General features: G+C 31.8%; 1 protein-coding gene across 1 annotated transcript in view; it reads right to left on the reverse strand.

The window, feature by feature from the left end:
* Positions 1 to 11,057: 11,057 nt before the first annotated feature.
* Smp_057530 (subfamily S9B unassigned peptidase (S09 family)) overlaps positions 11,058 to 27,801 on the reverse strand; it is a gene marked incomplete at its 5' end in the record, with an annotated part of 41,809 nt that continues 25,065 nt past the window's right edge. Inside the window, 12 exons of the mRNA XM_018798667.1 lie at positions 11,058 to 11,359; positions 11,814 to 11,887; positions 13,706 to 13,775; positions 15,322 to 15,380; positions 17,466 to 17,568; positions 18,595 to 18,652; positions 19,353 to 19,547; positions 22,030 to 22,240; positions 23,149 to 23,321; positions 24,643 to 24,788; positions 26,362 to 26,475; positions 27,207 to 27,245. Of these exons, the coding sequence (XP_018653586.1) occupies positions 11,219 to 11,359; positions 11,814 to 11,887; positions 13,706 to 13,775; positions 15,322 to 15,380; positions 17,466 to 17,568; positions 18,595 to 18,652; positions 19,353 to 19,547; positions 22,030 to 22,240; positions 23,149 to 23,321; positions 24,643 to 24,788; positions 26,362 to 26,475; positions 27,207 to 27,245 (1,383 nt within the window). The 3' untranslated portion in view covers positions 11,058 to 11,218. The remainder of the gene's footprint in view (positions 11,360 to 11,813; positions 11,888 to 13,705; positions 13,776 to 15,321; positions 15,381 to 17,465; positions 17,569 to 18,594; positions 18,653 to 19,352; positions 19,548 to 22,029; positions 22,241 to 23,148; positions 23,322 to 24,642; positions 24,789 to 26,361; positions 26,476 to 27,206; positions 27,246 to 27,801) is intronic.

Genomic DNA, 27,801 nt, shown 5'->3' on the forward strand with positions numbered 1-27,801 from the left:
GAAATGAAGTAGATTAGTCAGTGTCCGTTAATTATATTTGATGGAGACATTCATTATAAATCAGAAAATAACTAATAGAAATGATTGAAAATGACATATTAAAATGTGCAATTTATGCTTCTGTAGGTAAATCAGATAGAAATTTCATAAATTAGACAATCAGATCAAGGTTGATATTCACAGTTATGACCTCAGATTAACATGACTTGATAGTTGAAAGGACGATTAATTTTAAAGAAATTAGACATTACGATATCAAGTGTATCAATCAAATAATTTGCAAAATGGAAGGTTAATTCTTTGCAAACATTTCACCTATAATTAATTTTTTTTCGATTATATATATATATATAAGAGAACCACTATGTAGGCATAAAAATATTAATGCAAATTTTTATGTCAACTGAGGAATATTCCTGAACCGTGCAGAACTGAACAGCTGTTTGGTATAATTTTGAGACTATTTTGGCGCGCACCACACATCCAGACATGCAGTGTATGTGTATACCGATTGTGAATGCATTAAAGTTATCCTAAAATATGGCGACTGGAAAAAATCATCAATGTAGCGTATTGAAAAGAAATAACTTTAAATAGAGAGCATCACACCATAAAATAGAAAATAATATTTGTACAGATTCAAGCCAAATGTGGCTGTGAACATGGCAGACAGTAATCAATAAACTGAATATAATTTACGGACAGTGAATCGTGTAATAATAATAATCCATAGGTCAAAACGAAGCTTGAAATAAGATGAATATAGATATACACAATCTACTTACTTAGTTAAACAGTAAGAATATATATAGAATAATAGTCCATTAATAGATCCTGGAAGTTACCTGTACTTACGCCTTCACTAGGATTTAATAATATACAGTTAACATTCATCCTTTTCATGTATGCCTCCGATTCCAGACGTAGTGTGTTCTTCGGCATCCCACTTTTCCATTTCCCTTCAGAATTACAAGTTACCGCTTGCCTCGTAATGCAGTTTGGTGATTTCATCAAAGTATGTCCTATCCACTTCAAACGACTTTTCCTAATTTCCTCTTCAGTTCGAAGCTGATTTGCACCCTCCCACAGTAGGCTACTGCTGATGGTATCTGGCTCAAGGATATTGAGTATCTTATGTAGACAACTGTTTATAAATGCTCGTATATTCTTGATGGTGGTTGTAGTAGTTCGCCACGTTTCACATCTGTACAGTAGAACTGTCTTGATGCTCGTGTTGAAGATTGTTACTTCGATATTGGTGGAAAGTTATTTTGAGTTCCATATGTTCTTCAACTGTAAGAATGCTGTCCTTGCTTTGCCAATCCTCGCCTTTACGTCTGCATCAGATCCTCCATGTTCACTGATGATGCTACACAGACACGTGAAACATTCCACATCTCCCAGAGTTCCTCCATCAAGTGTGGTTGTGTTGATGTTGTCCGTGTTGTATTTGAAGATCTTGCATTTTCCCTTCTATGTGTGTTGAGACCTACTGATGCAGAGGCTTTTGCTACACTGGTTGTCTTGACCAGTATTTGTTGGTGTGTATGGGATAGAAAAGCTAGGCTATCTGCAACGTTCAGATCATCTAGTTGCATCCAAGCTATCCATTGTATTCCGTGTTTACCCTCAGATGAGGAGGTCTTCATAATTCGGTCAATCAGCAGAAGAAGGAGAAAGGGGTAGAGTAAAGAGTCTCGTCTGACTCCAGCCTTTATTTGGAATGTATCTGTCTGCCATCCTCCTTGCACGACATTGCATTGTGGTCCGTCGTATTAATTACGGATGTTGTTGACATATTTTTAAGTAGCTGAACATGAATTAGTAATAATTAAAAATACCATGAATTGAGATCATTCTGTCAAATATATAAACAAATAATAAGGTTATGACTTCAAAGTAAGTCATCCAATTAAATCAGAAAAGAGCGAAGGAAATTACAGAAAATCGGTGTGATAAAATGACTACAAAATCACCATGGTAAGGATAGAGTCGCAGCTGTGTCCTTTTGGATGAATAAGTCCGAATTTAGTGGTTTAACGGCCACGGATCCACTGGGTTTAGATAGAAGAACATTATTCAACTGTTGATTGATGTTGAATTACTTAAGTCTTTCAACTTGATGCCCTGTGACACAGAGATATTTTGCACAAGCACTGCTAAAATCCTTGAATATAAGTGACGCGAGACTTTTTTGAACATGTTGTTGCAATGGAACGTGGATCCTAATGAGTGTTCTACTAATGTAACAACTGCTAAAGCACTTTACATCAATGTTGATTTTAAATAATGTAGGTTGTAAGCAAATGATGAGAATCTAGCGAAGTAAAATGGATTCATGTTATTGTGTTAAATTCTTTGTTCTTGTTCTAGTGATCACAATAAAGGGAACTAAATGTGAGAAATAACTTTCCTCCATTATCTTCAGGCAGACATGCTGGGGATGTGAACTATTTTGATGTTGATTCAGCTATTTTACAGCTGGGTGCTTATTTCTAGTACTGATGGTCATTGATGTGAAATCGAATGAGCTAATGAGCTGACATTACTTTGGAGTTCCAACCTAAGATGAAATATACTTTCATCACTTTATGATTTTTAGTGGTTCTTAAAGTGACATCAACATGTGATATAAATTTTCGTCAAGACGAACAAATCTTAAAAAAACCTTCTAACCAAATAATACGAAAGTTCTATAACGTACTGAGAAGCTTCATAACATTTTAAATATTATTAACAAAGTATTGGAACAAGAATTTCAATATTGAACATTTAATATAGATGTGAATAATGCGGAACTCCTTTAAGTTTGTCCACTGTGTGTCTCTGAGGATTAGCCTGTTGCCCGTTTTCCGACGTCAGTTGACTCCAACTTACAATGTTTTTAGATGATGTATAAAACAGTTTAACGACCTAGAGTTCATTTTCATGAATTTAAACTGTAGCCACTGAATATCTGGTCTGTTTATTTCTATCAAGAAATTAGTAGTAGTAATACATTTTGCGATGATGGAAAAACGATACTGTTGAAGAATGGGATTTCGATGATATTTGATTTTATAGAAACAAACTTTTGGATAGATATAACATGTAAATGCCCACATAAGTTTTGGAAACTAAGCATTCAAATTATTCAAACAACCACTTCTGTTCGTGTGTATGTTAATACAGTCACTTTTTAATCCAATCAGTACGTTTTGTTGATGCAACTATACACATTAGAATTAAAAAGTGAACTTATGGAACAAAATGAATTTAAAGTGTGATATTCTAGAGTTAATTATTGAAAGAAGATTACACTTGTGATGCTTCACTTTACCGACTAAAAATATGCTACGAGCAACTACATTTTAAGTTCAATAGAGCAATGAGACGACAGAGTTGATCATTTCATTGCCCTATCGTAATTTATAAAAAGGACTAATTGCTGTAAACTACATTTTCATAATTCTCAACTGGATTGTATTGAAAACAAAATTTTTAATTGAAAGTTAGATGTAAAGTAAATTTTTACTTAATATTGACGTGTAATCCAGAATAGAATTCTTACAAATGAAGTAAAGAGTTTTGTAGAACTGTATGGTTTATAGTTAATTATCACTGATTATAGGTATCATCTGAAAAAATATTGGAAGCTGAAAATCCTTTAACAGTTGTTTTATGGGAGTCCTCAAAGTTAGAAAACTAAAAATGATTAAAAGTTCTAAAACAAATCTGTTTATATTCATTGATTCACACTAGTTGCCTGGGTTAATCAAGTCCCTAAATAATTTCCTATAATCCTTCTGTACAAACAAAATTACTTCGTAAGCTAGCTCATTACGTGAATTTATGTATAATCAGGTAGCTTGCAAACGCTTTTAGTGAAATGAAGGTTTCTTGAATCAGAAACATATGTTTCGGAAAAATTGAATAAGAAACTAAATCGGAATGTTATTACAAACTAGAGTACAGCTAGGTTTATTTACATTACATCAATTTTAAATCCGAACTGTTTTATTCATATGCAAATGATCATTACATTTTACCATTAATTATGTCGTAATATATTCCTTAGTGATTATGAAATAACTTATGTATTTGTACGAACTTGAAAAGTGGCTAAAATCAAGGATGCTGTGTTTGAAAATTGTTATTTTCTCGAGAATGTATACTCAAACCAAAAGTAGGTTTGCTATAACACTTGATAATTGATCTACTGACAAAATAGAACTAATGGATTTTAGTTTCTAAGCTTGAGAATATGTGTTACTGATATAAAATTAAGTAGCCAAAAGTTTTGAAAAAATGTTTTGAGTTCATGCTACTATTAGTTGAAGTTAAAATATGTCAGAAAAGTTAATGTTGATTGAACTTGTTTCATTACTTTCTTTTGTCTCCGTTTCCTTGTAGAAATGATGGATCGGTGAATTTTCTATACTGTGTTTAACGTGCGTTCAACTAACAGTTATTATAAACTGATAACAGACAATTGCATGTGATTCGGTTGAAATATATTTATATCTATGTATATCTTTAATTTTTATCATAATAAAAGGTTTCAGTTGAAAACCATAGAGAAATGCCTGCCAAAAATCCTTAAATTTACATCATTTTATTGGTTTCCTGACACTATCATAAATAATCATGACCATTATCATACATGTAATTTAAAGTAAAAGATTGCAGCTGATAATAATCAAAGTAAATCATTTATTTTATGGTATGATTGTTGTCTATATTCCTGATTCATTAAAAGTATCATAGTTGTGAGAACTTTGAACAATATTCGAGTATTAGTTTCTTCAGTATCATGAAGAGATAACCTAGGGTAGAAGTGTTACGAAATTTGTTATCGTTTTACAAAAATGCGTTTATTTGATACGAAAAAACTATTCTAAGAAATTTATAAAAGTAAAATAAACGGCTGAAGAAAAGAATTGATGTAGCTTCTCTAATTGAAATTTAACAAGGTGAGAAATGCGTTTGACTTAAAAGTTATAAATCCATAAATAAACTATCGCAAAAATAAAGCATAGCTTGAATGAGTAAATTATGTAATGCCATATGTTAAAATTGTGGACATTTACATTACTGAATTTAACTAATTTGCTGAATATTTTCATGTGCTATAAACCAACTTACTTCTTTACTAATTATTTTCATTTATATTAAACACTGACTTCATAGAGTCTCAATCTAACAATACTGTGTTCACAAGTTCTACTAAATTCATACAGTTTCATGCTAATTTTATCAAGTTAGAAGTTTACTAACTTTAGCACATAAGTAAAGATTACAATCAACATTACATAAAATAATCAGTTAGTCACTTATTTTCTTCCGTATTCATAAACACTATAGGACAACACTTATATCTAACAAGTGGTATGACAAGTTCAATAGGGATAAGCGCATCGATAAATACACATTTAAATAGTTAGATGAAAGAGCCCATCTTTTAGATTATCGTTCAACCCCAAACAGACTACAGAACGATACGGTTAGATATGATCTAAAGAGAGGTTTTTGACACTATTTGAAATCCTCCCATTTAAGTTGTTTGCAACTGTGTTAGGTTTGAGTTCGACCTTTAGGCAGTGAGTATTTTCGGCACAAACGTTATCGATTCTTTTAAAAATTGAAGTTTTATATTCGTATAGATGAATTTTGACGGAAAGCCATTTTAAAATGTTTTTCCTAGAACCGTTAATTCCTCATTTAAAACAGAATTCAAATCCGTGCGATTTATTTGACGAATAATACAACCGACTCCTTTCTGCTAACTGGAACACAGTTCTGGATGATTGAGTACTAACCAGATTACTCAACTCTTCTAGAAAATACGTATTAAAAATATATCCCTACTAAATTGTTTTTATTTAACTAATAAACAGAAGAGTATTATTATCATGTTGACTTGATTTTTTGACAACAAAGTACATTGTCTTATTTGTTAACTAATTGATTTCGTTTGTTGAACTTGTTATGCTCACTATTCTGATCCTAAATGTAGATAAGCGGTTGCATAAAAGTTCCGCATAACTCAAGTGAAATAAGTTATGCTGTTGGTAAGCTTAAGGTTTATTTCAATTTAGTTCTTTCGTCAATAGATCGAGGAAAACAAATGTAGCTTTTTAGTTAAGGCTCGTTTATTTGATGGATTCATTACATATTCTATACAAATCGAAGAATTTCTGTCGATTATTCCATAGAATAAAAAATCGCGTGATTCAAACACATTTACAGAAACGTAAGTAATGACATAAATGTAGTGTAATTGGAGGAGATAAATTTCAGTCAGTGCATAAACGTGTTCATAAAGTTGTTTGGCTCTCAATTAAGAAAATTAATTTGCTCAAAAGAAAGTTGATCAGTAAGAAGGAAGAGAGGGTTGGCAGAAACAAAAAATTCCCAACGTTTCACAATTCATATAACATATGAAGTCGTACTACGAAATTTCATCTTACACTATAAATAAGCTAGTTTCTTGACCAGATAAATCTTATCAACATCTACACAACTTGCTGGCAACATGACAACTAGGGATTTTACTGTGAGTTATGCATGAAGCTATATATTTCATCAAACTGCTCAGGTAAAAAATTTGATCAAGTTGAGTTACTTACAAATGTGTTATAGTAAGAGAAATTCACCTACTTACAAGTAGCTCAAACACATAATAAAATATATTAAGTAAAACTGTGAACCTTAGTCTGAAAAGTCTATGGTGTTTGCGTAAAATGTTAATTGTTTTATAAATATACAACTGAGCATTCCTGATTACAATAAAATAGGCTGATCCTAATTCATCCACAGTTATCAGAGTACGCAATGAATAACTCTAGAAATTAATACTTATCATATTACAATGTATACTACCAATCCTTCAAAATATTTTTCAAATACAGTGTAATTCTTGAATTTTTAAGGAAACACACTTTTTGATAAATACGTTCAGATAGAGTTTAGAGAGAGGCTGGCCAGTGTACGACTTCAGAGAAAATGATTTATGTATTATTACCAGATCAGTCAGGCGATAAGTTAGATGCTATATTTTTCTTTCTTACTTCATTGCTATGTAAAGGTTTATCAGTTTTGATTACTCGGTCAGTCATGAAAGTTCATGCTGTAAAGAGAGGGATTCACTTAATTTTTTTAAATCTAAGTTAACTAATGAGCGTAAAAATACTCAACATATTCCAATATCAGCTATTTGAAGAGTAATATTCAGTAGAGTTTTCGAGTAGTACATATAACAGTTAATTACCTCTTAGACGTTTCACAAAATAAAGGATGGTCAGGAACAGATAGCCAAAATGTAGAAAATATTGGATGCTAAATGCGTATGAAATGATGTTGCTGTAAGAATTTGATAATGAGCTGAATTTTTCCGGAGTTGTGGAACCCAGTGAATATAAACTGTAAAGAATATATTCAAATATTGTAGACAGAATATGTTGTATCTTATATGGTATTATTTATTTAGGTATTATGAAGTTGATGACAATAGGAGAATTCAAAAGAACGCACTTTATTTATAAGATATATCTGTTGCATTTAAATAAAGTAACTAAACAAAAGAAGGTATATGTTTGTTTACAGTGAAAAGAAAATCTCCCATACTCAACAGGACGTAGTTAAGTTCTCTTCATCTTCTATAGATAAAATTAGTTCTTTCACCAAACATTCATTTTGCATTATAGTTTTCAATATTATCAAAAATGTAAACCAAAACGATTGTAGACTTCACTTTGTAAAATCTGACTGTGTTCCAGGTTAAATAGGCATAAATAACTTATTCCGAAATAAGTATGGATTTTCTTGGTCGTGTAAATGGTAAAATAAGGCGATTTTTAACAAGTCAGATATTTAATACTTTGAATATCTGTTATCTGCCTAACTTTCACATGCCCATCCCTTAAATGAAATTCACAATCAAACCCTACTGCTAAACAATTACCGAAGTTGGAGTTGATAATTACAAATATACTGAACACTGGGTAGATTGTTAATAATCAAACGAATGATTTAATTGTAACATCCAAATGAGTTGAAAATCAAATTAAATGAACTATTTACTGAAAAAAGTACAACTGACTATTCGAAAACCTGGATGATCTAATAAGTTTTATAGTTCCAATCAAACCGCCAACTGTTATTTGCATTTTTATCGGAAGCGAACACCATTATTTGGATTCGTCGTTGACAAAGAAATACTAGACGATTTAAAAACAGAAATAGAACTCCAACAATAATATTAAGTCCTGACTATGTGAGAGTTATTGATAAACTCTAACACAAAAACCCAAGTACTCATGATATCACTCTTATTAGAGTAAGGACAATAGAAATTGTTCCGATTCTAGAATAATTAGTCGAACATCTATCGGAAAAAACAGTTATTTATATAAAGTTGAAAACATCCCATATTTCGACAAAACAAAAACTCCTTCAACATAGTACCTTTCAAGAAAAATTGAGATCTCTACATTCACTATAAAAAGACGTAAGAATTTGAATAGTCAGTGCTGACAAAAGTAATACAACAGCAGTCGTGAATAAAATGGGTTATGATGAAAAAGCTTCAGGACACCTATCCACGAGACTGCATAATAAGTTTGACGCCCGAAATATGTAGACGGTTTCAAACAAAATTAGCTGTAGGTAAACTATTTAAGGAATCAAGCTATTCATCGGTGTCTCCCTATGCTTATGTCAATCCCAAGTCAAGCACCACATAACCTTACCACAGTTTACCGGAAATTTATAAAACTTATATCCCACTAAGTTTTATAATGAGCTTCACAAACGCCCTTACTAATGCATTGTCCAAATAACTGGTCAGTATATTGTAGCCAAAACAACATAACTTACATAATATGATTATAACTTCTATGACTTTAAATCCGAAATATGGGAATCATCTAACGAAGAGAATGAAACAATGGTAAGTTGTGATGATGTAAATGTATACAATACTATTCCAGTTGACGGGGGTCTAAGGTTTATTTATTGGTCGCTAAAGAATGATCACAAGTTATAAAAATGTCTATTAGTGATCATTTAAATTACGAAATCCATAGAACTATGCTTGAACAAGCAATCATACTTGGGATGAGATTCTGCTTGTCTTCAATTAAAATCAACCTATTTCATATCATCGAGTCAAATATTTCCTCCAATGACACCAGACCACAAATTCTGTTGTGATAGTCGGGTGACACTTTTGTTATCATCAAAAAGACGTTCTTAAAAACTTTTTTCTAAATTTATTCTTAGTTCATACTAAATGTACTTTGTAAAGTGAAAATGAATAAGGTTAGTTGTCGTTTTTAGATTGTTGGGTTAAAAGTAATCCAAGGAGAACGCTAATTTTAACCAACTTTTGTGAATGGACACATACTAATCAATAATATTAACTTCAATTCATCACATTCATTCCGTGCAAAACTTTTCTGGGTTTAAATTTACCCAGAAAACCCACCGAGATTATTACGTCAAACGTGGATAAACAAGAGTAAAAGAAATACATAATAAATATATAACAATTTAGTTATTTTCCAGACTTGTTTTTGACTGAAGTAATTAATTTTGCATAGCTCGTTTGTGTTATTTGAAATTATGCTGATTTATTTCGTTTGTTTATTTGCTTTCTGAAGAAGTGGCGTACACCATGTAGAAAAACGCTAGGAATTTGATTTCCTAACCATTAGGATATTATAAATCTATTTTTACTTTCGTTATGAAATAAATGCAATACAGGTTTGAAAAATTGAAGGGAGTGAACAAGTGAATCACTAAAGCTAATAGTCAAACGTGAAACTTCCGTATGAAAATTTAAGATTTTTATTCAGAATGTTCATATGAATGGTTAACTATTATGTAGGATGATTGAATACAGAATCTTTATACATTTTAAATGAAATTTCCTCCAGTTTATGGTAATGTCAGCTGGACAAAACCAGAAAGTATTCAACAACTATTCGATCTAAATATATGACTCACTAGAAGTGTGCGTACTTGATCACATACAAACGTTACCTGAGATGTTCAGATACCAACCTGATTTATGATGAATGTTTATCGAACATTGGTTTATAGTGGAATTTGCTTGATAAATGGTTCTATCAGGCAATAAAACACGGTTAGAAATAAAAGCGTAACGTAATGCTACCAATTGTACTAGTGTTTTTCAAGTAACATTTTCACTGATGTACATTGGTTTCTATGTAGGTAAGTAATTGTTATAATATTATCAACAAATTCTTGTCTCAAAGTTTTTGCAGTAATAATAAATACAGTTGTTTTAAACGATATCAATAATCATATTCTGAATGATATGAAAATTAATTTAATCTATTTAATATTATCCATGCCTTTTTTATGAGACCAAATGACATCATTGTTGCAGCTAACAATAGCTTTATCAATGTTAATGAATGTGTGGCATTCATTTAAGATTTAAGTTGACAGATGCGTTTATTTATTCATTTTATCTGCGCATGTTTATTTATTACAAATATACTATAATTACGTACACAATACCTTTGAAAGTCATGCCGCACCGATCATTTTCAAACGAAAAATTACCGATTAGAACAAGATTATTTTTGAGAGAATGATAATCTTTTGAAAGAATGAGCGAAAGTAAACATGAAAATGTTACTTTATCTCAGTATTCTAAAAAGATATTAATTGTAATTGGCTTAAACAAAAGTATTGAAGAAAATCAGAGACAATAATTAAATGTTGAAAGAGTAGAAAATTAAAATACAAAAACAGGGATAAACTATTATATACGGGTTACATGAAATAATAGAGTCAATTTATTAGTAATTATTAGTAATCCTTCTAGATGAACTTTATCACAAAACATTTCTGGACAAATGAAAAGCACTTGAATTTAACTAGTTGATTTGAAGTAATAGGGAAAAAAAGGGCAAACATTTTGAAGAACATTCAAAAAATAGGAATTATACAACTTTCATTGAATTAATATTTTATTTACATATTTCATATTCGACTTTCAAGGATTATCACTGTAAAATGATTATTGCTATTACTAAGACTCAAGATTTTCTATGTTAACATGTGATTTATTTGGTAATGCAATAAAAAATAACAATAAGCGATCTTATATTTAAAAAAAAGATTTAGTTATGTTGTTTTGATGAGTGCATATCTATCCAACCGTTTGTTCCTTCGCATTAAATTCATTTGTTTTCTCTTTCTATTCTCAAAGATCTTTAACTGATAAATCCATTGAATACTTTACTGATGTTTTATTATAACAATCAAGCAGAAATATGGTCATTTTACGATACAAACTTTCTAGATTTCTACCTTTCGATAGAAAATGATCATCATCTGGATAAATCTAAGTAAAAATAAACAAAACCATTATTGAATAAAATTAGTATTATAGAAAATTTGCTAGACAGAAACTATAAAAAGGATATTCAAATTAACATTGTATCATATAGATAAAGAATCTACAAGAATTAAGATATTAGTCAGCATATCCCATAACCCGAAAATACTATTGAAGTAAAAAATACTGTTTGATGCTTCATCACATCACATATAATTCATGAGTAAAAAAACACTTACATTATCTAGTGAGAGGATAAAACCCATGCTTTCAAACACCTTATACACACTAGTGTCAAAACCAATAAGCCTTTTCTTCCATCTACATTTTTCCGTCCTCATTAGCTTTATTTTGTTAGCTTTATTCGTTTTTATTCAACCTATCAGTTACATTTAAGTGATATACTATACAGAAGAATGAAAGTGGAAACGAATATGTTCAATTATATAGGATTGCTTACCATTAAATCAAGATCTACACCCGCAGCTACCAACTCTTTGATCAGCTTCGCAGTATTGACAAGATGGACATTGTCTATTGTAAACATACAAAATAACGAAGAGAATATATATATATAATGTTCGGAAAATATAAGTAAAAGCTACACTATACGTAACTCAAGTTTATTAGAAAATTTTAGTTAAAGTGAGGCGTTTCAAATTTCCAAATTGTAGTTACTTCAGAAATATGTTTAAAAATTTTCAAACTAAATATATACATTGATTATTCAATAGTAATTATTGCAGTTATATAGTTTACATAAGAGATTGACTTTATTTAGACAACGATTGAAGAACAGTAAATATTGGATAGCTGTTTCGCAACAGTATGGGATTCCTTCTTTGGGAACATCTATGACCGCGGATCATAGCAAAGATATTCAGGTCTCTCAGCGAACCCCTAATCTTCAGATCATTTAGTCGGCATCCGATAATTCACATATTTAGCTTCAGCCAATTCGTAATATTATGCAACAATCTTTCGTTGTCAACTTTGAGTAACTGTCTTGCATCAAACACAGTTAAAGTACGCTGGTCGTGAATCAGAAACCATGAAATTTAATGACTTCCAAAAATCATTACCATTTAATTTATATAGTATTTGAGTACTTCTTTGTACTAAACGAATCCTATCAATCAAGTTACTATATTGTCATTAGTTTAGGCAAATCAACCTTAAATGCAATTTAACCTGACTTCCAATGGTTAGACGTATGGCGTTTAAACTGAGGTAATTTGATACATGTCAGAGAGGCATATCTAAAACCATGAGCAAATGGATGTTTTTCGTGAGATTTGAACCCTAATCACTTACTGACACATTCATAGGAGCTATCTATAGCTAATGATTGACTACTTATGTTGAAGGAATTTAGAAAATTTTTTTAAATGGTTCATATGGGAAAGGTAAATTTTCAAACATGAAAGTGTATTTACTGGTAAGGGTTTGTATTATCACATTGTTTTTATTCAGGACGGCATTTTTGCATTTTCTATTAGCATATGATCTTCCCGAGTGCATGGCTCCATATTACCTTCAGGTGTAGTCGCTTTATTCTCCCTGACTTTAGTGATAAGCTATTCATGATCAGCAGAGTGAACAGTGCTGAAAATGAGTTTCATGGTTTACACTCACATACCATCAAATTTCAGGGTAGTTTTTTAAATAGAAATCTAGGCCTGGATCTATCACTTGGGTCTCTATAATAATGATCATTGATAGTCTTAAATATCAAAAATTGTGATGTCATGAAACCACACAACAACATTCGCATGGTCTGAAATGTTGTTGACTGTTTGAACTCAGCAGCTAAGTGAATATTACGTAGATGCTTGAAAAGACTAGTAATGAATTTAATATTCAGAAAGGTTAAGTAGGTCAGTTTGAAATAATAAATGTTTAAAATCAGAGTCGATTAAGATGTAGAAAATGTTGACAAGTGGTGTGGAGTAACGTTGACTGTGCAAAACTTTAGTAATAAAAGGTGTATCAACGCTTCTACTGAACTTCAATGGCATAATGGAAAATTGAAATGACAGCTAGATTACAAACTCTATTTAAATATCCATAGTCACAGATAGATAAATACATTCGTATTAAAGTTTACAGAATTTACCTTTGTAAATACTTTTTACATTTTTAAATCTAAGTATACATATAACTGTAGAAAATCAGTTTTTGTTTGCCATGACACCAAGCTTCTAATCACATTCATAAGAATTAACACCTACTACCAATCTTGTTGTTATGTGCTCCTTGTAACAAATGTACTACCACACAGACGTGTACATTAAATAAGCAAATACATTAAATAACAAATCCAGAATAGAATATACATCTAGAAATGCTTACCATCGGCAGTTCCGTGAACTAATAAAAATCCTTTGGAAGCCATGTTCTTAGGATTTCTAATAGCCGTGCGCTGAAAGAGTGAAAATTGAAAAAGCTACGCTTTTATGAAGAAATATACAGAAAGAAATAACCAAGGAAACATATGAAGTATATCAAATTAAATCTTATCTAGTTTGATATCCGATTTAGTTTATCAGTTTATTTGTGATTAGAATACATTCGTACCCAAACTTTGTTTAATTATTGGGAAATAATCAAACAATTTTTATGACGTCAATAAAATCCTTGGCAAAAACTCTTTGTTCCTATGAAGTACCTGATTAGAAAAAGTAATTCCTGGAGCCAGAAGGGCTATGTAAATTATAGGTGTTTATTGACCGATATTTTTGATGAATGTTGGATGCGGTTGAATAAATAAGTTAATAATTTGGATATACGATGTAAGTGTTGGTGTTTGTTATTGTAAATGTAACTACGTGATCGCGTAGTTTCGAAGCAGTTACTATTCAAACTAATATCGTCTACATTTGATACGTAAAGTAATTTTCGGAGCTTTCACCGTAATTGAAATACCTATGGTCTACTAAAACATGGTAGACTTGTCAACTTTCCGTATTTTGAAATACAGGAGAGCTTCCGATATAAACAGACCTGGAAAGCCGGTGATCACAATTTCGCTACTTTAGCAAAACAACGTGAACTTCTGAACAACGAGTTTATAGGGTCTGTTAATGTTTCATTTAAGTTAACTATACTCCGAACACAAGATGATGGAAAATACCAACTAGTTAATTGACTTAAAGATGAAGACCATAAATTGGTCAATTTCTATCATTTAACCTGTATGCTGAATATTTAACTAGAAATCAGTACCAATTTTCCGGTCAAATACCACCAGTACTGACTAAATTCTGCTGATATATCAAATCTAAGTAGGGAATCATTTACCATTTACTTATTGCCTAAAGAAATGGTTAGTCAAAACTGAATTATATCAAGATCAATGTGTCTGACAAAGATATGGACAGTAAAATACAAACAGAACTACGGCTGAAAAAATAGCAGAAATTACAGAGACTATCATATTAAATATTTAGACCGCATTTTCAGTTACCTCTGTATACAAAATCAGCCATAATAATACCTAAACTGTTATTACCTTCATTTAAATTACAAGTGTATTGTTATTGTAGCCCAAGGAAACATGAGTTTCATCGAAATAACAAATAAGCCTTTCTGATAACTTATAGTAAACAAAGTACCCAGTCAGCTTAGTCCATAACAATTTTGAGATTAGCCGATAGATTAGATTTATTATTATTATTATCACTATGCTGTCGTCATAGACCTTCCTCACCTGAAAACCTGATATTCATCCAAGAACTGTGGATAACTGACTATGGTGACGGGAATGAAATATTCAGTACTGCGCTCAAATGCATGTCATCAGCAATACTATACTGTAAGAGTTTCTGGTCATTTTGGGAAATCCTGATATGACGTATCTTTCTTATTCATACTAACGAGTAACTAAGACAATAGAAAATAAATAAATACACATAATTCAATTTAAATAGGCAATGTGCATAATAAAACTAAAAAGTCAAGTGACTTACAGAATATGCATCTGGGTCATCTATAAATCTTCCTAAATATCGTTCAGAATATGCGGTAGCTAAACGAATAAACAATACAAGTATAAATGAGTATAAAGAAATCTTGTGAAACCGACGAATATAAATTGACATATGTTACGATAATTGTCATTAACAATAAGCATTGATAGGTTTACTTTCACAAAGAACTCGTTTGCATTTTAAAATGCCCTTTAACGAAATTATAGCCCACATGATCGCTTACATTTTAAAAACACTTTTATGAATACCGTAAATATACATTCTAATATTTATTATTAATCTTGAGAAACGTTAATGTGTTTCTTGGTTTATTAAAACTTGAAATTATTCAGTCAGCCGCAACGTAGAACCTAATGCGTATGTACATCGGTTTCAGTTATCATACCATATTAGCATAGAGATATGAAATCGCTAGGGCAAATCCCAGAATATTAGAGGTAGTGACAGTATGAGTAGTGATGAAAAGAACTGGCATTGAAGATACGGTTCAGGAAAATATAAATTAGTGAAATATCAAAAAATATGGAGAATTCAGGAGCTCATTATTTGAGGAAGACAATGAATGCATGTGCCTGGGCTATTGCAAACATTTTTGAGCTATGTCATTCAAATTCGCTAACGATGGGTAATATAATCACGCGGACCCCAACCAGATGATAGTTAACACCTGATAACATGTTTCAGTCCAATTGTTGACGACTTCAAGGACTGATTCCATATTTTGGTTTGGTCGCTTCTAGCTTTCTTTCAGTCTACTCCTAAATCAGACAACATCTCTCATCGAGGTAGTTGGTGGTTAGGCATGCGTAACACATATCCTAACAACCTCAGTTGATGAAGATTTACTGCTATATCGACCGATTTCCCATCTTCATCTGGTACTCTGTTCCCAACCCAGTCATTGCTTACTCGGTGGTTCGGAAATACACGAGCAGTGCCTCGAATACTAGAAACTTTCGAATATCTTCTTTCCCCCAATAACCATGTTTTACTCCAGTAAAGTGTAAATGAGCAAACTGCAGCACAACAAACGTCATTTGGTTGGTAAACGGATATCTCATCGGTGCTACAGGCAATGGAAGCTGGTAATAGTCAATCAAGGTATCTGAATCGTTGATAAGCTTTTATCACACACCAGATAATTGGGACTGATAATACTCCTTAAATAAGCCAAATAGTCTATACTTTCAACTACTATACTCTCTATCATTAATTCAGATGAAGAAACAATTCCCGTTTGAAGGGAGAGAATCGCATGTCAAATATACGTACTTGTCACTGAAGGCGGTCGGAAAACTGCATTTTTCGGAACTATATTATAAGTCAGAAGATGAATCAAACCCCGAAAAGTTGGAGACAGAGCCATTAACTCTTAAAGGGTTTCTATGACAAAGTCAAACGAAAATGGGAAAAACAAAATAACACTGACTAACACCACTTAAAGTAGTCGATTCCAACGACAGTTAGTCATAAGCTCTGAATAGACCATCAGTATTCTAGTAGAGAACCTATACAAGGTTAATGCACATCTTTGATGTCTTTCAATGACACTGTTCGAAACTAAACAGCCGAATAATAGTTTGCTGTTTTATTTCCATTTTTATTTATTTGCCGCAGCGACAGTCACTATATGATCGTCTTACCACTGTTCTTACATTTGCAATTAGTTATGATTTGTCGAATAGATTTTTAATATTTTACGTCTGCTAAATTTTCGAAGCAGTCTTAGAGTACACGTAAAATAAACTCTTGGTCAGAATATAACGTAGTCAATATCTCATCCGCTTTCGAAATAACTTTCGGTTACATTTGCTTAGTCAATCGATAAACGATTATTGTTCAAATTACTATAAGAAATTTTTCACAGTTCTGAGGGAAATGAGAAGAGTTCATAAAAGAATGCCTCATGACTTTGGGCAACAAAAATAAATACATATTCAATAAAATCAAATATCTAATCCAGAATTATCACGAATATCTAGATATGTTCTAGCAGACAACTATTCCAACTTTTTACAAAGTTTGTTCACTTGTCTAGTTTGGTCATCAGTACAACTGGTTAAGTTTGATTTGTTAATAAATAAACTCTGAATGAATTACCTAATATTATTTTTCATACTTACTGTAATATCTAAAATCACTGACTGGAGCGACAGAAATTCCACACCGAATCCATTGATTTTCAGGTCTGGTAAGTAAATGGCTAACTGTGAATCCACCGTAAGACTTTAATTGTAACAGAAAGAAATATAATTAATTAAAAAAACAAATATATACAGTGGAAATCTTTATTATGATTGAACAAGAAATACGAATGCTTCATATTGTGCACAGATCGTTTACTAAGTTATACTTAATTGACGATAAACGTCTATGTAAGACGCACTGTTTTAGCAACTTGATACATACCTTATGTACCTTCACCTTTTGAATGTTGTATATTAATCGCGGTTAACAATTTACTAAGTGAAATTTTAATAGTATCTATCTACATAAATATTTTGAAGGAAAATTTCCCCAAGTGACTGATATATTTTCCAAAACTCTAAACTGTTTGTATAGTGCAATAAGAAGATGATCTACAAATTATGGTGTTTGAACATGTACCGAAATGGTTACAAAAACAGAGAAAATAAAAAGGCCCAATAAGATTAGGTGATATATATATATATATGTTCTTAACAAATATGTGTGATCGGTATTGGGCTAATACATCGCAGTTTTGAAAATTTTCGTCTTCATATTATGCTATCCAAATTAATGAAAGCTATTAAGTGCCATATTTCGCATTTTCATTTCGTGAATGTTAGGAATATTATCGCATATTTTTAATTTATCAGTGACTTCATGAAGATATAAGAAAACGAAGTTCATTATTATGAATATCTATATATGCTAAAATCAATATTATACGTTGTTGAACATCTTACATTTTCAATTTGTTTTCTTATCACGTTATCTAAACATTCAGCTCGTCTAAATAATACCAATATCTGAACATGACTGACGAATTGGGATTCTGCTACAGTATATATCAGTGCGCTGTATGTCTATCGGTTACAAGTATAAACATATTAATACTGTAATGGATACATTATGACGAGTTCTGTCACTAGGATAACAACTGATAACCGAATCCATTGAATTGCTTACCATATTAAAACTATACAGCTCATTCCATAAACAAACCTTAAAACATAAAAATCAATTTTTTAATGATTTATTTAAATTAATGCTCATCAAATCACTTACCCAACCATAAGCACCAACTTGACTTTCGTTTATATAGTGGTAACGTCGAATTAAAGCTCTGAACCATAACGAGGATGCATAAAATATTGAGATATGAGCACACTTTTAGTAGTTTTAAAAATAAATATTCATTTAAATCCAAGCTAGAATACAAGGGAAGTGTGTGGAGTTTATAAATCCCTAGAGATGAGTGAAACAAGCTGCAACAGATGTTTTTACTTTATAGCTACTATTAACCACATCAGAAATCAGTCAATTTATTAGGAGTTTTTCCTCGATCATTTAACTCCATCTCCAAATATCCTCACTTGTATCTATTAAGTTGGATGTTAAGATATGCAAATAATATATTCAGCTTGATGCCATGAATTATGGTGTACAAGTTTTAAATAAACGTTCTGTAATTATTTTAAAGTTCACAAATTTCTTGACTATTTTCTTTAATGGGACAAAATCCTATACATTAATTTTTAATGTCTGGTAAATCTTGGTGATTAAAATGAAATGCTGAAATACCTAAAGGGACTTGTCGGTATACTTTGTTTATTTTGATATTGTGAGACAGTATGATGATCAGTCGCTTCATAGGTAAAGGTGAATGTCCCGTTTTAGCGCTTACTATGTCAAACTATCAAGAGAATACTCATTGTGATATATAAGAAAACTCCAGTTTGATGATATACATTTTTAAATTGTACTCATGTCAATATTTATTAAGAACAATAGTCATGCATTTCATCATATTACATCAATCTTACTTGACACTGTCCAGCTGATCCTCAATTTCAATCACACCTAGATTTTTATAGATTGACTGTTCATATAATCTTCCACGACCACCTGTACCTCGGCCGTCAACTTGAGCAACAATAACTTTTGCAGTTGCTGATATGTATGTTAACCAGTCAATTGTGAAAGCTGAGGTTACGACTTGAAATGTTGGTCCACCATAACTATTTATTATTTAAAAGGCAATTTATTTGATTAAGATTTTCTGAATATGAAAATATGTTTTTACATGCGTTTAAAAGTATAGAAGTCAGGGAATTATTTAAGGCTAAGAAATAAACCCATCTTCTGCCTGCTGCATGATTTGTCAATCACATATAAATAGAAGGTATTTCGCGTACACACATATATGTGGGGATTATTCGCTAACCAAGGCCAAAAGTTTCAGACTTTCGGCAATGTATGTGTATAGCATTTAAACGGAGTTTGGAAGAAATTTACTTTTTTGACCTACTCTATGCTGGAAAAGATAGATGACATTCCAGTAAATTAATTTTCTATATATAACAAGCTTTCTAATTTTTCAGATGGAAGTTTTGTGGAGATCTTAGTAATTTTATATAGTTGAGATCATGAGTCAATTGAAGCTAAACCACCATGGAAAACCTGGAAACGGCCGTCCAGTGCTTCCCGGTTTTCAATGGTGGCCTAGCTTCAAATGACTCATGATTTCAACTATATATAAAAATTACTAAAAAATTCTCCACAAACAACCCACTAGTGTCTGGCTCCATGAGGTATTTCCTGGAGTTCTAGTGAGAAGAAGTAACCGGTGGAGTTCAACCAGGTCTGTTTTAGGAGATATCAACTCACTGAAGACATTAGTGAAATGGTTGCTGGACTTCGTGGATTGGTTGAAGTTAGACATTAACACCGTTGGATGCCGGCTCAGTAGTCCAGATGTGATTTTAGAAGTTCCAGTGAAAAGCTATGTCTATTGGAACTCAACCATAATGAGCGACGGAAATCATCAATAAAGAATTAATTTCGGAAATTGTTTTTGTGGACATCGTTTTATGATGTCAGATGTATCATTAACATTTCCGAGGCACGCACATATTCTGGTAGAAATGTCAAATAAATAGTCAAATAACATGGAATATTTACGTTATCACAAGCGCTTTAGTTTGTTTACGTAATATTTCTTGTGAATATATGAACAAAGTTATTTTCAATTATAGCTGTGGAGATTTAATGGTTGAATGACATTATAGTTGATAGATCATGTCTATTCACCAGAAAACGATGGATAAAACCTAAACATGTCTAAATAGCTATACTCACATAGAATGATACATCATTATTATCATACATCATCATAATTGCTGTAATACATCTCTAATGATTAATTCCAATTTTCACATTCAAGTCATGACAGTTTTTTATAAAATTGTGTATTGAAGTGACTTTGATACACCCCAAAAGTAGTTCCATAGTCCATTAGTTGGGTGTTTATAAAATTTAGAGATGCGATTTTCTACTCATAGTGATTCTATAGATATATTACTAAATTTACAAATACGGTTACCAGAATTCAAAATGACTGTTTTCCTTAAAAATACTTTACCTAAAAAAAATAATAATAACAACCGTAATCAGAAATGTTAAACTAGTTTTGTGGTTACGTACAACAGTGTGATAAAAAATTTATTGGATAAAGTTTATGTGTTTGCGTGATATATGTCGAACAATACGACAAGTCAAAACTTTCAACGTATTCGGCAGAAGCATACACTACCGATTAACAAGTCAAATTTAAGGCAGGACCCTACCCAGTTTTTGCTTAGTCGTGAAAAGTTATTTATTGATGCCACCCATATTCTGACTACCTAATGACCGTTCAATTTCTCAAGATCACTTTACAGTTGCTTAAGTTTGTGGGTTAATTATTCTGTCACAAGGTATTTTGTAAAAATTAAAATTGTTGGGATGAGTTAAACTACTTAGTATAACATTCCTTTATTTTGAGGATGTTGTCTGCGATCAGTTCTTGTTTTGTTGGCCAACTGATAATCACGATAGTCGGCTACACAAAGTAATTATTCGTTCAAAATCACAGGGTCTTACAATTTCAAGCATCCAGAAGTTTTGCATAAACAACAGAAATAAAACTTAAATTAGTAAATTGAAAGTTATAAAAATAAATAAGAGTGATCGGATGATTTAGAATGATAAATTGATACATTACACATAAATTCCAAAATGGATTAAAAATTATCCTAACTGGCTTAAAGTAAAGTTTTTTAAGATATATATTAGCATAATGATATTGACTGGAGTTATGGTTAGTTACTATTAGCTTTTAGTCCGATAATTTCTCTACTAGTTCCCACTGTCATGATTATTTCTGTACAGGCAGGTTGTTGTTTTACAAATTCGAGTTTTGGTAATAAAAGTTCTTTCGTAAAAATTTGATTACAGTTCTTTTATTGAGATTTATGAGAGAATATTATGGTTGAAGAGATGTCTTCAATTAAACAAACAAATAGTGGCCGAGAATTCACAGGTGAAGCTTCATTCTAAGCTTGGTCTGCTTGTAGTGTACTTTCCAAACTGAAACTGAAGATACAACTTTACAGTTAAGCACATGATTCAAGTGAACAGTTGTATCATTTAAAGAAATTATGGAAATTAATAAAAACTTACGCATATAATAAAAGAGGATATTGTGTGATATGTGCTGGATCAAGTTCCGGTGGTAAATAAAGCTTAGCCTCAACGTCGATTTGATTTCTGGTGCCATTACGTAACCTCAGTTTTGTGTATTCAATGCGTGGTAGTGCATGAGAGTTTACAAAGGAGTCAAATGCGCTGTTTGTCACAAAATACTTGATTATTTCTGTGGTAACCGTGAAATCTTTGGCAAGAATTGGAAATAAAGTATCAAAAGAAGATATGTGAAATGTACAATAATCTGTCCAAAACGTTTCGTAAAAAATGGGCAGAAATTGATCTTAATCGGTTTCTAAAAAATGTTTATATCACTCAAAATCTGCAATGAAGAATATTTGAATCAGATCTAATGATTCTTCTTTACTGTATTTGTCAAGAAAATGTTGGTAACATCGTTTCACGATCATGATGAGGTATCATTCGAACATCTTAAAATAGATCTTATTCCAGTAGACAGTTCATAACTTCAATGAGCTTGTATAGAATATGATGAAAGCCAGCACTTAATTATATGCTATTACTGACATCTGAATTTCAAGCAATGGAACAAAAAAGATATTTCTGCTCAATGAAATAGAACGCAACAATTCAGGAATATGAATCTCTAACCAGTTCATCTGTAATACCAAAATCTCACAAAATACGCGTTGCAGGAATATTACATATTTTTATTCAGTCAGTAAACTTAGTAAAATATAAGTATATCAGTATATCCTTAACTTATTTTCTAACAACATCAAACGACCGAGAGAGAATAACTTAGCTGAATATTTATCTTTTTATCATACTATCCCTTCATACGTACAATCTGATATTTATTGATGAAATAGCTACAACGCGAGATTTCGCCTAAGAGAGTAGTTTGTGAGTTTTAGATGTTTTTGTTTGCTTCCATATCAATAATTGATTTACAGGCGATGGATAAAGAAGAGAATGAGTTGATGGAAGTTAACAGGATTATGTAGGAAGTAGAGGTATACATATGAAAATAATTTTACGCCCATTATTTTGTAAAACATGAGTTCGGTTACTAAGGCAACGTAAAGAAAGAATACAAAACTAGAGATCAAACAATCATATAACATAACTTACTATTCGTTTCTGTAAAATTCCTAATAATTCTTTTTAGAAAAGTTTTGGGAGTACCCGAGCCTCGAACATCTTGAACTAAATACTTTCCGTTTGCCAGAACTTCTGCCCAATTATATGTATTATTCACATTTTCACAAGTAAGACAAGTCATATTACCTCTGGATTGTGAAGTCCTTCAAAAGTGCATAAAAGTGGGAAAAAAGTGTCATGTAATAAATAAAGTGCTGTAAATACACTCAAGCAGATAATAAAACTGTTTATTGTCTCAATAATAGATACATGACTATTATCAGAAGGGATTTTGTGGAGAATTCAGTATTTTCATAGTTGAAATCATGAATCAATTTAAGCTAGACCACCATGGAAAACTTGGAATCACTGGACGGCCGTTTCGTCCTCTGTGGGACCCTACATCAGTGCGCATCCACGATCCCACCTCGCGAGATTCAAATCCACGACCTACCAGTCTCGCGCCAGAGCGCCTAATCAATAGACAACTGAACCGGCATTCAATGCGCACTTCTGAGGAGTCCCAAAATAGGACGAAACGGCCATCCAGTGCCTCCAGGTTTTCCATAGTGGTCTGGCTTCAATTGACTCATGATTTCAACTATGAAGATATATGACTATTAAGCATCTTGTCTACGAAATATGGTAACAAAAACCGTTGTAACTACTAACGTATGAGGCGCGGGATTCAGAATCATCTTTTAGCCTAATGTTTTCTTTAAATGGTATTGTAGCCTATGAACTCAGTTTACTCAATCCAGGGGCTTAGAAATTTGGAGAAATACCTTCCATGGGGGAAAGGGGATTTTGCTACAAGAATTCACGTTTGCTTGAGAATGGTTAAGTATTCAGTGTTTTATCTGGGCATTCACGTTAAATGCGTGTAAGGCGATTCCCTGTGTGGATTTTATATAGGTCGTTTTCATGATGACACAGAACCACTGAAGAACGAAAATCATTCGTTCTACCTTCACTGTCACAAAGTATGTATATACACGATTTTGAATGAACTAAGATGTAGAAAGTTACATTCATACTGATTGTGAGAAACTAATGATTCTTTATATCGGAGATTTTGGTTTGAATATCCCAAGCTTTGTAAGCTCGTGAAACAACTCGTACAACATGTAATACCAGCATGAGCGATTGACTTGCCCACAACTTGCTTAACTAATTGACATCATGAGAAATCTATCTACAAGTCGAGTATGATATGTTAAGCGAGTAATGACATTTGACGTTAAATAGCTGACTTTATACATTTAGACCACTTAATTAGAACTCAAATAAATAAAAACGTGAGATCGAAATATTTTATTTGCTTTAACATAGTTTCCAGTTAAATATTGATTGTTAGTTTGTATGAAAACTTAGTTTTTCATCATTCCATCCTATGACCGGTACATTTTAATAACGACAACAGAGGCACTTAGTTGTCTTTACATTTACTTGGCCTGCATCCCATAATTAAATATTCCCACTTACCAATAAACATGAGAGTTTTTGGAGTCAGGTCCTGTTCCAATAAAAATGACTTCATCATTACCATCATAATGTAGTATTTCCTTCACATCAAAATTCGGCGTAATAATCCAATTGGGTAATTGAAGAGTTTCTGACGGTAATATTGGCTGGAAATAAAAAGATGATTTTACTTTGCTTTATAAAAATGTTGACAAAAGCTAGTATATATCATGAAGAAAAGGTGTAGAACTGCTGATTGATTTTGTAGCAACTTGATAAAATACTGGTGTGACTACTTCACATATCTTGAGGGTACAACTACCTTCTTGACCCTGTATAACTACACAATGTTTAATATGGCTTGATGTAAAAAAGACAAGACTTTAGAAGAACATTTATCTGTGCAGCAGTGGCTTCACCACTGATCCAAAAGCTGTTTCAAAATTACTCTTCATTAAAGATGACTCACTTATCATATCAGTAGGAGAATTAGAATGCATTAAACTAGTCATTATTTGATATAAATTATTCAGTTAATAAATATGTGTACAGTATTTTCAACCTGAGTGGATTTAACTATAACATAACTGAGTTACTAAGTTTGATATTCGACATCTTCATACAAAGATTTAGTTGCACATCAGTTAAGAACTCTCTCAAGAAGTGGTTACCCTTTTTGAAATTCGTTATTGAGCTTAAATTCGTTGTATACCTGTAAAGTCTCGAAAGACTGACTGTATACTGTGTAGAATTTGATGTTGCATCATATTGAAATCGTAACAAGTAACGAAGTTAGAAAATGTTTAAATGAAATATCACCGTATAAATTTTTATACATTAAAATTTAAATAGTGAAATAACATTTGATGTAACTGTCACTGGCACACGGTACTTGAAGCTGATTTACAGAAATCGCTTTGAAATTTTCAGTTATATGCACTGCCTATAAAATCACATTGATTTATTCTTAAAGTGTAATTTATCTGCTGACATGAATTTTTTTCAAGAAATCCAGAATATGTTGTTATCCATTTGTAACTGAAGAGGTAAGAACAAAACGTAGGGTACCGTTTATACAAATCCTTATTCATCAACTGATTTTTTCAAATATGAATATCACAGTCAATAAAATTGGATTGACTCTATTAGTAGAGGATTTGCCGCAGTTTGATGAAATTTCTGAGGGCCTCGTTTTGTTTTAACTTTAATGCCACATTGATATTCTTTAAAATTCGTCATTTTTGAATAATGTTTCCGAATTAAAGTAATTGAGAAAATTAACATACATTTTGAACTATGGATGAGAACAGGTCTTTTGAGGAAACAGATACTGAGTAAATAACGTTTATAATTACCAATCTATTTGATAAAACATTTGATAGGATCTCTGAAGTTCATTCCTATCTGTTAGCCATGTCGTGTTTATCTACCTTGACGGTCTTAGTAACTAAATATCAATAAGCCTTACCTAGTTTTTACGTATATCTTTATAAGGTACAGACTATCCATCACAGAATTTTGATTTTTGCAAAAAATCGAAGAGCTGCTATCTACTTTTTTATTGGCTTGTTGGCACAGTTTATTTATCAAGCTTCCTTTTTAGAGACGCCATAATATTACATGTGGCTTTGTTTGTTCAAGCAATTACTTAATATAAACTAACTATAAACAGTAATAGTTTCAGATGTATGTTGTACAAATGATTGAATAGTTAAAGTATTAAATACCATGACGACTTACAATTTTTAGTTTTGCTATACCCCTATACCCTTTTTCTGAATAATCTCTTGGAAGTATAATTAACATTTCTTGATTTTCTTTGTTAATTATAGGCTCCACATTAGTCTGCTTTAACTGAAAAAGACAAAATTAAATAGGATTGTTCTTCAAATGTAAACAAAATCCAAAGAGTGCTAATGCCTTATCTGAAAAGATTAGGCATCAATGTTATTTTTTAGTGTAGACATCATTGCGGTTTATAACTTTTCAAAAAAACATGAAATGCGTCTCATTTAGATAGCAGCACTCTAAAAAACTTTAATGATGCTTGATGAAAAATATCCCTGGACGTCGACAGGAGTATGTCTACCAAGACGCCTTACTCCAACTATTAATGACATCATGGACTGATATCATGTTTTGATTCATCCTTCTTTCAGCTTACTTTCAAACTACGTAGTAACCACTTAGCATTGCTTGTCAAGATAGGTGGTGATTGAGCATACATAATACATGTCCTGACTACGCTAGCCGATAAAGTTTCATAACCCCATTAACCAGTTTTCCACATTTGCTTAGTTCCGCCAGCGTCTTGCCTCACGGCTACCTACTTTGTGTTCGCAATGTACGTGGGCAATTCGTTAGCGATACCTACCATCAGGCACTAGTAATCTAGAAATACCCTCTACTTTTATGGGCCAAGTTTCATGGATATCAAAGAGGACAAAGTGAACCACTGCACATTCAACTCGTCTCTTGTTTGTTAGGCGGATATCTCACTTACTTCACAAGTAACGTAAACCTAGATAACATTCAGTAGATACTTAGTTCTAGAATACAATAAATAGTCAAGGTAATTCACTTACCAAATCCACCCATCCAGTTTCATAACCAATTTTAAAAAACTGAAAATAAGTAACATCAACACAATTGTGTAAGAGTCGCATAGAGACAGGGATAACAAATAAATATTTTTATACAATTAAAAAAGTAATAAGTTTAGCAAACAATATTTTAGCTACTCTAGTATCTATGTCTTTAGTGCTTAATAAACAAATCTTTTCGGCAATAAATATTATTCTGCATTATGTTAAGTGATGAAAGTGTCCTGTTGAATAATTTAAATTGCTAATATGAATATTATTTCTGCTTATTTTCACACGTAACAGACTTTACGCCGTATAGCTGTATTTTTAAAACAGAGACTGGTGAAGGGTTTTTTAATACACTTATCTAATGTTCTCTGGTTTTCGACAATACCCCAGCTGAGGTTATTCCATGATTACACAATTGTGTAGAAAGAATACAAACAAATGTTTAATAGTTATCTCCTAGTTCTTTGAACTAAATATTCAAATATTACATGAATGTCAAATGTATTGTTAACACATAATGCAGATAATCTATAGCCTAGAGAGAAAAACTGGGCAAAACGTGCGATGACTGGAAGAAGTTTTAACG

Source organism: Schistosoma mansoni, chromosome 7, assembly GCF_000237925.1.
Source record: "Schistosoma mansoni strain Puerto Rico chromosome 7, complete genome".
In the NCBI taxonomy this organism is placed as follows: domain Eukaryota; kingdom Metazoa; phylum Platyhelminthes; class Trematoda; order Strigeidida; family Schistosomatidae; genus Schistosoma; species Schistosoma mansoni.